The sequence below is a fragment of the Oncorhynchus keta genome, chromosome 34 (assembly GCF_023373465.1).
Source record: "Oncorhynchus keta strain PuntledgeMale-10-30-2019 chromosome 34, Oket_V2, whole genome shotgun sequence".
Taxonomy (NCBI): Eukaryota; Metazoa; Chordata; class Actinopteri; order Salmoniformes; family Salmonidae; genus Oncorhynchus; species Oncorhynchus keta.
Genome location: NC_068454.1, coordinates 42,846,472 through 42,861,540, shown reverse-complemented (window position 1 = coordinate 42,861,540; position 15,069 = coordinate 42,846,472). Strand labels below are relative to the sequence as shown.

At 43.8% G+C, this 15,069-nt stretch overlaps 1 protein-coding gene across 11 annotated transcripts in view; it reads right to left on the bottom strand.

The window, feature by feature from the left end:
* LOC118367176 (TRAF3-interacting protein 1-like) overlaps positions 1 to 15,069 on the bottom strand; it is a 37,347-nt gene that overhangs the window by 13,865 nt on the left and 8,413 nt on the right. The window contains exons 3-14 of one of the 11 annotated variants that reach the window (XM_035750290.2): positions 11,266 to 11,427; positions 9,477 to 9,605; positions 7,864 to 8,262; positions 7,566 to 7,640; positions 4,569 to 4,589; positions 3,873 to 3,896; positions 3,545 to 3,568; positions 3,311 to 3,389; positions 3,194 to 3,211; positions 2,919 to 3,003; positions 1,094 to 1,180; positions 634 to 754 (exon numbers count right to left, since the gene is read on the bottom strand). In XM_035750290.2, the coding sequence (XP_035606183.1) occupies positions 634 to 754; positions 1,094 to 1,180; positions 2,919 to 3,003; positions 3,194 to 3,211; positions 3,311 to 3,389; positions 3,545 to 3,568; positions 3,873 to 3,896; positions 4,569 to 4,589; positions 7,566 to 7,640; positions 7,864 to 8,262; positions 9,477 to 9,605; positions 11,266 to 11,427 (1,224 nt within the window). The remainder of the gene's footprint in view (positions 1 to 633; positions 755 to 1,093; positions 1,181 to 2,918; positions 3,004 to 3,193; positions 3,212 to 3,310; positions 3,390 to 3,544; positions 3,569 to 3,872; positions 3,897 to 4,568; positions 4,590 to 7,565; positions 7,641 to 7,863; positions 8,263 to 9,476; positions 9,606 to 11,265; positions 11,428 to 15,069) is intronic. The other 10 variants (XM_035750291.2, XM_035750303.2, XM_035750293.2 and 7 more) reach the window with 10 other exon arrangements.

The window sequence follows — 15,069 nt, the reverse complement described above, 5'->3', positions numbered from 1 at the left end:
GTGGCAGCATCTGTGGGGGATGTTTTTCAGCAGCAGGGACTGGGAGACTAGTCAGGATCGAGGGAGAAATGAACGGAGTAAAGTACAGAGAGATCCTTGATTAAAACCTGCACCAGAGCGCCCAGGACCTCAGACTGGGGCGAAGTATCACCTTCCAACAGGAAAATGACCCTAAGCACACAGCCAAGACAACGCAGGAGTGGCTTCGGGACAAGTCTCTGAATGTCCTTGAGTGGCCCAGCCAGAGCCCAGACTTGAACCCGACCGAACATCTCTGGAGAGACCTGAAAATATCTGTGCAGCAACGCCCCCCATCCAACCAGACAGAGCTTGAGAGGATCTGCAGAGAAGACTGGTAGAAACTCCCCAAATGCACGTGTGCCAAGCTTGTAGCGTCATACCCATGAAGACTTGATGCTGTAATCGCTGCCGAAAGGTGCTTCAACAAAAGTACTGAGTAAATGTGATAGTTTTACATTACTTATAAATTAGCAACAAATTCTAAAAACCTGTTTGGATTTGTCATTATGGGGTAAAAACTATTTAATCCATTTTAGAATAAGGCTGTAGCGTAACAAAATGTGGAAAAAGTTAAGAGGACTGAATACTTTCCAAAGGTATGTGCTCTCTCACCATCTCGGGCATGTCGGGGGGAAGAGGGGCGGCCTCCAACACCACAAACTGTTCATCTTCATCCTCAGAAAGCTTTTTCCCCTCCGTGATGACGGCCGCCGGGGGCTTGGCACTGGTCAGCCTTACACACACACACACACACACACACACACACACACACACACACACACACACACACACACACACACACACACATTTAGAGGAAGGAGGCTATGGAGCAAAGTACAACATTTTCTCAGCCTGGTTCTGTAGGTAAACACTGTGGAACGTAGCAGATAGAAATGTCACAAATAGAGCTGATGTGACTCCTAAATCTACATGTCAGAGAGGCATGTTTGTTCTACGTCATATATTTAGAAAAGCTCCAAAATGCTGTGCACTGCTAAATACAGAGCTTCTATGCTGACTACTGTATAATTCATAGTGACACAGGAAGTAAGAAGGTATGAGGGGAAGTCACCTTTCAGCTGGGGTCACGTCAGTGTAGCTCTCCTGCGTCTTGACCCGAGGAGGGGCGGGCCGGGCGCTGCTGGGCCGAGGTATCCTCCTGTTGGGGAGATAAGACGGTCCACACTAATGACCAGCCAGCCAGTAAAGCAACTCTTTCACCAATAGCCTCATTTACAGTGCTTCTCAAAACTGATCCCGGGGACCCGCTATGTACGCTATATTCTTCACCAATTGATTACCAATAATTAGTCATCTGTTTGGATGGTTAAAGACAACCATTTAACCAAGAGACACTGAGAATCACATCTTCAAATAATCACAAATATTCAAAGACCGGTAGACAGGAACAGGACAGGGTACAAAGTTACTGTATTTAGTTGGAATAATCAAATAAAATAGACCAGAGTCTAATGGCTGCATTTGGTGGTAGTGAGAACCTGAACATACAGAGGTTCCCAGGACGAGAGTTGAGAAACCCTGCTGCTCTACTGGCCCTCAACAGTCGACAACACTCACTCTCATTCAGTCAGTCAGTTATTCCACCATGGGATAGTCACGCGTTTGACGTTACACTGAGAAAATGATAAGTGGGGACTAGCGGAGCAATTTGTTGTGGTGTAAAGAGAGAGTACTCCAGCTGAGTGTTGCGGTTGATCAAGAAGAAAGTGGAGGATTTGCGTCAGTGAATGGAGAGCTGTAGCATGCAAACGCACATTGCTGCAAGTTACACAACTTTTTCGGTCACACAGAGGAAATGGGCATCTCTGCATGTCTGGCAGACATATCAGTGTGGATGACGGATCACCACCTCAAGCTGAACCTCGGCAAGACGGAGCTGCTCTTCCTCCCGGGGAAGGACTGCCCGTTCCATGATCTCGCCATCACGGTTGAGAACTCCATTGTGTCCTCCTCCCAGAGCGCTAAGAACCTTGGCGTGATCCTGGACAACACCCTGTCGTTCTCAACTAACATCAAGGCGGAGTTCCTGTAGGTTCATTCTGTCCGCAGTGGTGCCTCACACAGGAGCGGCGCAGGTCCTCCCAGGCACTTGTCATCTCCCGTCTGGATTACTGCAACTCGCTGTTGGCTGGGCTCCTGCCTGTGCCATTAAACCCCTACAACTCATCCAGAACGCCGCAGCCCGTCTGGTGTTCAACCTTCCCAAGTTCTCTCACGTCACCCCGCTGCTCTCTCCACTGGCTTCCAGTTGAAGCTCGCATCCGCTACAAGACCATGGTGCTTGCCTACGGAGCTGTGAGGGGAACATCAGTACCTCCAGGCTCTGATCAGGCCCTACACCCAAACAAGGGCACTGCGTTCATCCACCTCTGGCCTGCTCGCACCACTGAGGAAGTACAGTTCCCGCTCAGCCCAGTCAAAACTGTTCGCTGCTCTGGCCCCCAAATGGTGGAACAAACTCCCTCACGACAGGACAGCGGAGTCAATCACCACCTTCCGGAGACACCTGAAACCCCACCTCTTTAAGGAATACCTAGGATAGGATAAAGTAATCCTTCTCACCCCCCTTAAAAGATTTAGATGCACTATTGTAAAGTGGCTGTTCCACTGGATGTCATAAGGTGAATGCACCAATTTGTAAGTCGCTCTGGATAAGAGCGTCTGCTAAATGACTTAAATGTAATGTAAATGTAAATGGGCAGAAAGACGGTTCAAAGTTGTGAGGTTACAGGAGAGACCGTTTCCATTGTTGCTAAATGTGCAAATCGAGCAGTGCCCTCAAACCCTGCTAATTTGCTTAGTCAGCTGTCGACACACACACACACACACACACACACACACACACACACACACACACACACACACAGAGTACAGACCTGTGGGCCATGTGGGCTGGCACTGCGTCTGTGGCATCTCCGTTCTCCAGGGGAACCGGCCTCTGTGCCAACGGAGTGTCTCCATCTACAACATGATGCTGACATGAGAACACCCCTTCTAACACGTTTTATTGGAACAGCCGATGAACTTGATGGCAAGAACTAGAAATACTGACGGCTAGGGCTTTTAGAACAGAGACGTATAGAAATGTCCACCTGGACTACTAAATGGGAAAAAATTCCAGCACTGTTGGTGCAGTGAGAAAAATACTCACCTTCACTGTCGAACTCTTCTGGAAAAGAGGAAACAGAACAATTATTTGTATCTATTCATATTATGGTGTAAAAAGAAGAATGAAAGGCCGGAGGGGTTGAGGGGTGCTTGGGGTTACCTTGTTGGGCTCCTGCTTTGGGCCAGCGCCTCTGGCCCTTGGCAGATGAAGGCCGAGGTATTCTGGCTGGACTGTCAGACTGAGGAGAGGAGATGGGAGGGGAAGATGACTGGGTAAGTGTGTCCCATTTCGGATGGAGAGCATGCGTACACACTTATAAACATGCACACATGCAGGGTCATTCGTAGGAAAAGGAGGACACAGGCAAGCCCCTCTTTAAAAATAAGAGGTTACCTGCTTGTATGTGACTTCCGCTGTCTACAAACAGAGAAAGACAGCGTTGAGTAAATATCAATGCAGACCTATCTCCAAACCTTCCACCGAGGGGGGCTACAAAGCAAGTAAAACAGTAGGAAAACCAAGCTGCTATGATTATTATAATGTTTTCCTAGAGCATGGAATGACAAGTTATGCTAAGACAGCCAAACAAACTACTGAAGATGCTCACAGCGCTATGTTAAAGTAGGTGAACCTATATCAGGCAGCCATGTTGCACTAGCGAGTTCTAGACAGTTCTGAATCTGCTAAATAGCTAGAGGCGATAGAGGCAAAGGAAGGATACCTCTTCAGATGCATCTTCAATAGGCTTCGGTGGATAATTCCAGCGGTTGCACAGAAGCACAGAATGAACCATTATCACACTAATAGCAGCATAGAAATAGACTATATTAGCCAGTCTAATATGTTATATTGGCCCACTTTTCTATTTCTATGGATGGCACCCTAGTCCTAACCTATGACCATGTGGTACTACATGGGTTCCATCTTAGCGAAGTCAAATATGTGCCACACAACTAAAGCATATTCATCAGCTCATGGACGTAGCAGTAGCCTATATCCGTCTCAGAAACAACAGCAGTGACCACCTAAAATATGACCACCTAAAATATGTGCCATGGTTAGTCTTCCCAAGTATAAATTAAGTTTCTATTTTGTTTTTATAGCAAATATAGGCTAGCATAGACAAATAATGATGGAATTCTACTGAAATGCTGGAGTTGAAAACGGAAGATAAATAGACTGGAAACTCTCACAAACCAAGCGTGTGCTAAATATAACTAATCTCTCAATGACTGCAGAGCGCTGCAGATGACAGCTGTCTTGGTCAAAGTTGCAGAAAAAAAATGAATGTGTTCTATCCTAGCAACAAGCAAGGAGTAAGGGCCCTTGAAGTGAAATGAAGCGAGCGAGCAAATTAGCATCTATGCTAACACAAATGCATTCAGAGCAACTACATTACTATTAGGCATGTAGCTACCTCCTGTTCATCATCTTCAGCCTTGGGGTTGAAGGTGAGAGTATAAATGCATTAAGGCCATGACACACACACGGTGATGGGGCAAGGTTATAAATGGGAGCATAAACAAGGAATTAACATAAGGGTCGTTGCTAAGGCCAAAACAAAAGTGAACAAATTCTTATTCTAAAATGAAAGTAAAACATATAGCTGCAATAAACTATGTCTAAACAATTCAAAGTGTTGTGGCCACCTTTGATTGAATTTTTTAAATCAAACTTTAATGAACCATTTCATTCATTTAATTTGTCCTTAGTTTACTTGCGTAATAAGCCGTTGCTTGCTTCATGCTTTATTTTTACATTTTATCGATTGGCGTCACTCCATAGGACATTATATCACACCGATGGACAATATACAACAGGCAGTCAAATTAACTGAAAGGTCGCTAGTTCAAATCCCTGAGCCGACTAGGTGAACAAGCTGTCAGATGTGCCCTTGAGCAAGGCACTTAACCCCAATTGCTCCTGTAAGTCACTCTGGATGAGATAATAAATGACTCAAATGTATAAAAAAAAATATATATATATATATAAATAAAAATGGACTCCTGTATAGTTATTTTTCATCACTACCTCCCAGGGTCAGGAAAGGGTAATTTGCACACCTAGTGCCTTCCGTGGATGTGGTAGCCGTTTCTTAGGCTCCCTACCCAGAATCAAACCCTGTTTCCCCGTTACCCGTGGTCACCATTGTATGCACAGAAAGTACCACTGAAAGCTGACAGGGCAGACATTTGAATTACATGTCAGTACGTCACCAGTCGAGGCTATAAAGTCACCAAAAGCGTCTGTGGTGCCTGAGAGTAGCCAACATTGATTTTGGGTTTGACCCATGCGCACCGAGGGGGAGGCCCTGACAGCTGATGCAGTGGGAGCCATAGGAGCCGAGGCACGGCTTGATAGGTGTTCCGTTTGAGGGTTTTTGGAGTACACCGTACAATGGAGCCAATGACAGGGTTTGAAAAACACAACGTATCTCTGATGTTGGTGGGTAATAGGGTGACCCCCGTTCCAGGCATCACTGCACTGGCGTGCCATGCCCCGCGCCGGAGAACCATCACAGGAAAACCATCGGAGGAAAACTGAGACACTCAGAGTAAGACCGACTGGGGCGTATAGGAGGCAGGGTGAATAGTCTTCAAAAAAGAAGCTCTGCCAATGGGGGCCCTCCCAGGGGTACTACATATGCCAATCGGTCAGTGGGAGTGAAACTGATTTGACAGAGAGGGATCAAGAGGATGGATGGTCTAATGCAGGGAGTGAAAACCAGGACTTTGAGGCACCACAGCCAGTCCCTAATATGGGCCTGCACCATCACTAGGGCCAGGTAAAATAACCAGACCCTGCCCAAATGGCAGGGTGTGAGAAACCAGACGTGGGAGAATGAAAATGTAAATATTGCACTCAGAACCACTTAAAATGATCAACATTTATACAGGATAAGTCTAATACAAATAGGTGTTATTTGATGAGAAATACATCTCAAAAAGGCAATTACAGAAGCTTATTAATAGGTTATGTCCCCCAGGGTGACAGCTATTTCCTCTGGTGTGTCACCATCTTCAAGTCACACCAAGGGCTTTGGTTGGCTTTATTGTTAACAGTAAGCGTACCATTTGATTTCACCACACATATTTTCATTGCTATTTATACTTAGAATTAATTATTATTTTCAATTATATATTCAAAAGACGTCACACCAAAGGACTAAGGAATTTGCCCCTTTTTATGGTAATGGCAGAAAAGTGTAATATTTTGATAAATATTTTTGATAAAGCTCACAATCTGTCCAGAACAGGTGCTCCAGCAATGACTTCCGTTCTTTCTCATTGTAAGAGAACCCTCCCCCGCGCAATGGTGACCAAATGCTGGGTCGTTCTTTAATCAGAAAAATGTGTCACACCATGTGGACATAGATTTTGAGATCAAAATGTAATCAATCAGAACTATTTTGAAATGTCATGGACTTTGGGACTACGGTTTCCGGGAAATAGACTTACACTCCATGACCAAAAGTATGTGGACTCCTGCATGTCGAACATCTCATTTCAAATTCATGGGTTTTAATATGGAGTTGGTCCCAAACGTGTCACAATTTTAACCAATTTATATTTGAAATAAAAAAAAATGTAATAAAATTCTAAAGGGCATCGCGTCAGGAGGCCAAAGTTCATGTTCACTTGACTGAAAATATAAATGAGCTATTTACACACAGAAGTGCCATATTTCCTTTCACCTACACATAGTGGAGGAATCAGAAAGATAAGTACAGGAATCCCTTTTATTTGGGTCGTCATCAGTAAAAAAGTTCTCATAGCTGGGATAATTTGTCTGACTACCATTAATGCCATAAATTGTGTCTTTCACTTAAACAATGGTGAGGAATCGGAAAGATCAGTTTTAGGCAACTATAATTCTTTGTAGTTTGGTTGTTTTCACTTTTATTTTTTATTTTTTATCACCTGCCCGATGGGGCAACCTCAAAGCATGCTCAATTTGCAGAAATGCTTAGTTCACTTGCCCCAGGTAATAGGTGAACCCTTAAAATCAATCCCTTATCAACACTCTTCTACATACTGCATGTCTTAACCTTAATATCCTCCATTAATATAATGAAAAATCGGACATTTTTAAATATCATGGGTTGACATCACACATTCATATGCTATTGCAACTGCCAAACTGTAAACACGTTATTTATGTTGTTGTGTTTTGCCTTGTCTTCAATGGGACTTGTCGCTATGGACTGTACGATGTTAACGAATGACCAGTCACTTTCATAATGTACTGATTACATTCATTTCCCAAACTAGACTTAACATGAACATGTAGCAAAAATACAACCATGGAAAGGACTGGCATGAGAAATGTAGACATTGGTTGAATATGAAAATGAATTAAAATAGTAGATACTGCTCATTGGAGAGAAAGTGGGTTGGAGTCGTTTAAAGCTTACCGCTGGTTCAGGTTTGGCAGTTTTACTGGGCTCCTCTTGATGTGGTCTGTGTTTTGTGTCCTCTGACACTCTGGCCTAAACACACACACACACACACACACACACACACACACACACACACACACACACACACACACACACACACACACACACACACACACACACACACACACACACACACACACACACACACACACACACACACACACACACCTCAGGATCTCATAGAAGCATTGTTGCGGCCACTTATATTGTGGACCATTTGGCACAAAGCCACAGAATGACAGACATACTCTACCTTTTTGTCACCCTTCTCTGGCACTTTGGTTTTCTCCTCCCCCTGTTTGTGTCTGAGCTCTCTCTCCTTCTCTCGCCGTTTATCCCGGTCTAAATCTTTCTCCTTATCCCTCTCTCGATCTCTCCCTCTGTGCAACTCCTTGTCTTTGCTCTTTTCCCTGTCTCTGTCCCTCTCGCTCTCCTTGTCTCGTTCTCGGTCTTTCTCTCTTTCATTGTCTTTGTCCCGGCTCTTGTCCTTGCCACGGTCTTTGGTACGGTCTCGATCGCGGCTCTTTTTTGACCTTTCTCTCTCGCGGTGGCGCTCCTTTTCCTTGTCGCCCCGTCTGCCCTCTTGCTCTTTGGGCAGGTCTGGGTCCTTCTGCTCCCAACCCCCGGCGCTGTGCTCTCGGATCGCCTTCTCCTGGAGAAACACACACATGTATAGCAAAGCATATACACACACAAAAGCGTACACACACACAGATACATTAATGTGACCATAGGGACACCCTCAAAACACAGTGGCACCAGGCAGACATTAGCCCTGTATGACAAACCTTTACATTAGAGGTTGAAGTTACATACAGAACAATAATTGAATTTACATTTTTTTTAAACGATGGTGACTGATTTCTAGAATTTCACTAAGCTAATGTACACTCCCCTACGTACAGTGAAGGTAAAATGTTACATGTGGCTCTCTCTACACGCCAGCAGTTTGGATTTGAGATCAAACGTTTCATATGAGGCAACAGTACAGAATGTCCCCTTTTATTTGAGGTTATTTTCACGAAAGTGCTTTGTCATAAGTGTTTGGACAAATTCACTCAAAGTGTATTTGGTCTCAAATTCCTAGCACATCAAGGTTGTGACTACTAGCTCGTTGGATGCATTTGCAGTTTGTTTTATGTTTTGCCCAATAGGAACTGAAACGGTGAATGATGACTGGAGTAACTTCCTTTAAGTGAGTAGATAAGAGGTTTCTGAACACTTCTAAATGAATCCTGATAACGCCATGATTAAGAAAAACCATTGAATAATGATGAGTGAGATGCCATTCAGAGGCTACAATAAAACATGCTAACCTCTCATTATTACCAATGAAATGGGGAGCCAAGCGTTTTTTGTGGGGTATGATCATCATCATTCAAAACAACCAAAACAAACTGGAAATGCATCCAACAAGTTCGTAGTCACAAGCTTGATGTAGTCATTGCGTGCTATGAATATGGGACCAAACACTACACTTTTGACTACTTTAATACACAAGTGAATTTGTCCAAATACCTATGACCTCTTCAAATGGAGGGGACTATATACATGAAGTGCTTTCATTTCTAAAACAGTAACACTGATATCTATGGAAATACTTAAATCCAAAATGATGGAGTAGAGAGCAAAATATAAAATCTTTGCTTCACTGTCCCAATAAAGTATGATGGGAATATATCCTGTCCAGTCTGAATTTTGTGTGTCTGGGCCGTATTCGTAAAGCATCTCAGAGTAGTATCGCTTATCTAGGACCAGTTTAGCCTTTGAGATCATAATTAATAAGATTATATGGACAGGTTGGGACCTGATACTATATCAGCATTTCACTTCGAGAGGCTTTGTGGATGGAGCCTCTGGTCTCACCACTTGGTCTCGTTGGCGCTCTCGTCCCTCCCTGTTCTCCTTGTCCTGGGACCGGGAGGAGCTGGCCTTCCCCTTGGGGTCAAGCTTGTCCCCGGCCAGCACCCGCTTTACCGCCTCCTCACTGGACAGCTGGGGACGACATGACACAGGGGACAGATGTGATTGTCAACTCACTTTCAAATCAAAATGTATTTATCACATGCGCCAAATACAACAGGTGTAGACGATACCGTGAAATGCTTGCTTACGAGCCTTACCCAGTGATGCAGAGTAAAAAAAAATAGTAACACAAATTGTAAGCTATATACAGAGATTACCAGTACCAGACCAACATGTGGTATTTGAGGTAGATACAGTATGTACATAAAAGGCATCCACTTCTGCCCTCAGAACAGCCTCAATTCATTGGAGCATGCACTCATCAAGGTGTCGAAAGCGTTCCACACAGATGTTGGCCCATGTTGACTCCAATGCATCATTGCAGTTCTTGACACCGGTGAGCCTGGCACCTACTACCATACCCTGTTCAAAGGTTCTTGAATATTTTATCTTGCCCATTCACCCTTTGGATGGCACACATACATACACACAAGCCATGTCTCAAGTCTTAAAAATCCTTCTTTAACCTGTCTCCTCCCCTTCATCTACACAGATTGAAGTGGATTTAACAAGTGACATTAATAAGGGTTTATAGCTTTCACCTGGTCAGACTGTCATGGAAAGAGGTGTTCCTAATGTTTTGTACACTCAGTGTATATAGTGTGTATAGACTTGAGTATGCATAGAGTCAGTGCAAGATAGGGTCAACGCAGATAGTCCTTCCTACCATATCTATATCTTTGTTTATTGGGATTGAACATTTTTCAAAGTAATTCATTGTAGAAGGAGTGCACATCACTATCACACATCAATCTTTGAGTAGAATGACCTGCCCATCTGTCTGTTCATAATTAATTGAATTAATTTTTATTAGAAATGTCTAACATAGTTGCCGCAGCCATTCGAGTACAACGATACATCAATTATAGAGGATTAAAAAACACAACCAAGTCTAACTGTATTCCCATTGTGGTCCTTGTTAAATGTTGTGCTAACTAGCTAGTTTACATGCATGTGAACAGTTGTCATGACGAGACCCTTCGGGAGGCATGGCAAAGATCCCCTGAGCTCGAAGCCCTTTATTCGAACTGGCTGTCTTCAGGGTCCAATTAAAATGTGCTAGACTGTAATTGATCCTCTTCAGATTTCACCCACAAGCATCATTAGTGTGTGTAAACATGCATGGCCTCATCTGGAGCATTTGGTTTGTGTGTTGATAGGTGACAGCCACTGAAATGCACAAACATATGCTCACAATGTTTGCAGCAAGAGCTACCTTTTCACTTTTCTTTGCGGCTGTGGCTATGTAAAATATTTTATTTCTTGGCAACTTTGGATGTTGTGGACTGAAGATTACGTTACAATTCCACACAAACGTGTCAGCAAATTTGGTTGCATGTGTATGACAATCTGGACAGAGTGCGCGTGCACATGCGTCTGTCTGTCTGTCTGTGAGGGTGTATGTCGTGTAGTTACAGGCGTGCGCATGTGAAACAGATGCCAATGTACAGTTTAACTTCCTCCACTGTCCCTGTCCCCATACCGTGCTCGCCCTCTGCGTCGCAACACACATGACCGCCCTCCTTGACAACGTGTGAACCAACTGAGCTATACAAAAGTTACCAATTTGTAACTCCGTTACACATGTACTCCGTTACACATGTACATGGGTCTTTCCAAGCAAACAGACCTTGTTGAGGCAGCACTTGGCGATGGCCTGTAGCAGCTCGTTGGTCCTCTCAGGCTCATGGCCGGCTACAATGCGCGCTGGCTTGACCGAGAGGGGCTCGCCGTTCACCAGCATCACCACATCTAGGGCCTTCTGCAGGAACGCTATCTTAGCATCCTTATCCTGCAGGAGAGAGGAAGGATGAGAGGGATTGAAAGAAAGAGTGAGAACAACGGCTTTAGGAAGACCGTCTAATGGGAATGTTTTTGTTTTTTCCTCTGAGGTTAGCATAACAAAACTGCTTCGACCGGTTTCTTTGCATCGGTTTTCTTGAGTGAATCCTCCATTAATATCAGAGTACACATGACCACTGGAGAGTTTATGCAGACATGCTTGTGTGAAACCCCTCTTCATCATGTGCACTTGAGGGAATTCTCAACATAACAAGCTCAAAATCCATTCAGCCCCTGAACTCTCCAGGCCCTGTATTTCACAACACAGCTGACATTCAGGCCTGAAAGAAAAGAGTGGTGAACGGGCCAGAGCCAAGAGTACAGTCGCACCCCTAAAAAGAAAACAATTGTCACAAGAAATTAGCTCCCTGGAATACAGAAAATACCAGAGCCCTGAAGAAAACTGGAAAGACGCTCCACCAAACGAAGTCTTCCGACTAGCTTGGAAAGACAGCACCGTGTAACATCGAAGAGCCCTCACGGCTGCTCGATCATCCTATTATTCCAACCTAATTGAGGAGAATAAGGACAATCCGAAATTTATTTTTGACACTATCGCAAAGCTAACTAAAATGCAGCATTCCCCAAGAGAGGGTGGCTTTCACTTCAGCAGTGATGAATTCACAAACTTCTTTGACGAAAAGATCATGATCATTAGAAAGCAAATTACGGATTCTTTAAATCTGCGTATTTCTCCAAACCTCAGTTGTCCTGAGTCTGCACAGAACTGCCAGGACCTAGGACCAACAGAGACTATCAATTTTCTTAATCCTGTCTCTCTTAACATATTCATGAAAATAGTCATGGCCTCTAACCCTAAAAGCTGCATACTGGACCTTATTCCAACTAAACTACTGAAAGAGCTGCTTCCTATGCTTGGCCCTCCTATGTCGAACGTAAATGACTCCCTATCCTCTGTATGTGTACCTAACTCACTAAAAGTGGCAGTAATAAAGCCTGTCATTATAAAGCCATACCTTTGACCTTGAAAATGTCAAAAAAAATAACTCCTATTCCTCTCAATTGTTTTTTGAAAAAGCTGTTGGGCAGCAACTCATTGCCTTCCAGAAGACACATAATGTATATGAAATGCTTCAGTCTGGTTTTAGCCCCCATCATAGCACTGGGACTGCACTCGTGAATGTGGTAAAATACCTTAATGGTGTCAGACCACGGGTCTGCATCTGTCCCCGTGCTCCAAGACCTTAGTGCTGCTTTTGACACCATCAATCACCACATTCTTTTGGAGAGACTGGAAACCCTAATTGGTCAATACGGACAAGTTCTTGCCTGGTTTAGATCTTATCTGACGGAAAGATATCAGTTTGTCTGTGGATGGTTTGTTCTCTGACAATTCAATTGTAAGTTTCAGTGTTCCTCATGGTTCCGTTTTAAGACCACTATTGTTTTCAATATATATTTTACCTCTTGGTGATGTCATTCGGAAACACAATGTCAACTTTCACTGCTATACTGACAACACACAGCTGTACATTTCGATGAAATCCCAAAATTGCCTACCCTGGAAGCCTGTGTTGGAGATTATTATAATATTTTTTTACCTTTATTTAACTAGGCAAGTTAGTTAAGAACACATTTTTATTTTAAATGACGGCCTAGGAACAGTGGGTTAACTGCTTTGTTCAGAGGCAGAACGACAGATTTTTAAATTGTCAGCTCGGGGATTCGATCTTGCAACCTTTCAGTTACTAGTCCAACGCTCTAACCACTGATGCCTAGTGGTTAGCATGGATGGTGGCAAATGTTTTACTTTTAAACTAAGACAAAACAGAAATGCTAGTTCTAAGTCCCAAGAAACAAAGAGATCTGCTGTTGGATCTGACAATTAAATCGTGATGGTTTTACAGTCATCCCAAATAAAACTTAAGGTCCTCTGCATTTACTCTGGATCCTGATCTCTCTTTTGACAAACATATCAAGAATTTTTCAAGGACAGCTTTTTTACATCTCGTAACATTGCAAACATCTGAAACTTTGTGTCAATAAATTTGGCAGAAAAGCAAATACATATTTTGTCACTTCCAGGCTAGACTACTGCAATCCTCTACTTCCGGGCTACCTGGATAAAGCACTAAATAAACTTCAGTTAGTGCTAAACACAGCTGTCAGAATCTTGACTAAAACCAATGCTCCAGTGCCAGCCTCTCTACACTGGCTTCCTGTTAAGGCTAGGGCTGATTTTAAGGTTTTACTGCTAACCTACAAAGCATTACATGGGCTTGCTCCTAACTATCTGTCCGATTTGGTCCTGCCGTACATACCTACATGTACGCTACGATCACAAGATGCAGGCCTCCTTATGCTCTCTAGAATTTCTAAGCAAACATCTGGAGGCAGGGCCTTCTCCTATAGAGCTACATTTTTATAGAATAATCTGCCTATCCATGTAAGAGACGCAGACTCGGTCTCGACCTTTAAGTCTTTATTGAAGAGTCATCTCTTCAGTATGTCCTATGATTGAGTGTAGTCTGGCCCAGCGGTGCGAAGGTGAACGGCAAGGCACTGGAGCAACGAACTGCCCTTGATGTCTCTGCCTGGCCGGCGCCCCTCCATCCATCCCTATTACGGGGGCTGAGTCACTGGCTTACTAGTGCTCTTCCATGCCGTCCCTAGGAGGGGTGCGCCACATGAGTGGATTGAGCCCACGTGATTTCCTGTCCGGTTTTGCGCCCCCTCTGGCTCTTGCAGTGTAGGAGATCTTCATGGGCTATACTCAGCCTGGTCTAAGGGTAGTAAGTTGGTGGTTGATGATATCCCTCTACTGTTGTGGGGGCTGTACTTTGGCAAAATGGGTGGGGTTATATCCTGTCTTTATTTTTTTTGCAAATAAATACATTTGTTAAAAATCCTACAATGTGATTTTCTGGATTTTTTTCTCTCATTTTGTCTGTCATAGTTGAAGTGTACCTATGATGAAAATTACAGGCCTCTCATCTTTTCAAGTGGGAGAACTTGCACAATTGGTGGCTGACTAAATATTTTTTTGCCCCACTGTAGACTCGACACAGAAACATTGAATTGTTAACTGCAAGCTGCGCACACAGCTTTTTTTGAGGACATATTCTGTAACTTAAACGGGTTAAATCTGCAGTTAGAAGGAAGAGGGAAACAGTTGTGGACATGGATAAACTTGAGGCCTTTACTAGGAAGCTTGAGTTGTTTGATTTGGACCAGGCCGCAGCATTGTCACAGAGGTGATGGAAGATTTCATCAAGCAGCTGAGGGACAATTTATCCACCAGATTTGAAGACTTCAGCATGCCTAAGGATATCATTGCGTTTGTACGTGATCCTCTCACAGTCTGCCCAGGTGGAGAATACTTATCCCTTGCTAAGAAAACTACAACCCTCGCTGAATGAGGCCGCAATTCATACTGAGCTAATTCCAGACATCGAGCCAAACCAGGGCTACGCTCAGGAGTGCCGAGTCCCTGTGTGCGTTGGATGCTCAGAGGAATGTTTGGATCGACTTACACCTGCGAGTCCTCATTTCCCTCTATGAACGCAATATAGACTCACGACAGGAACCGGCTTTCACACAAGTCAATCGAGGACTGCCTGCACATCAAAAT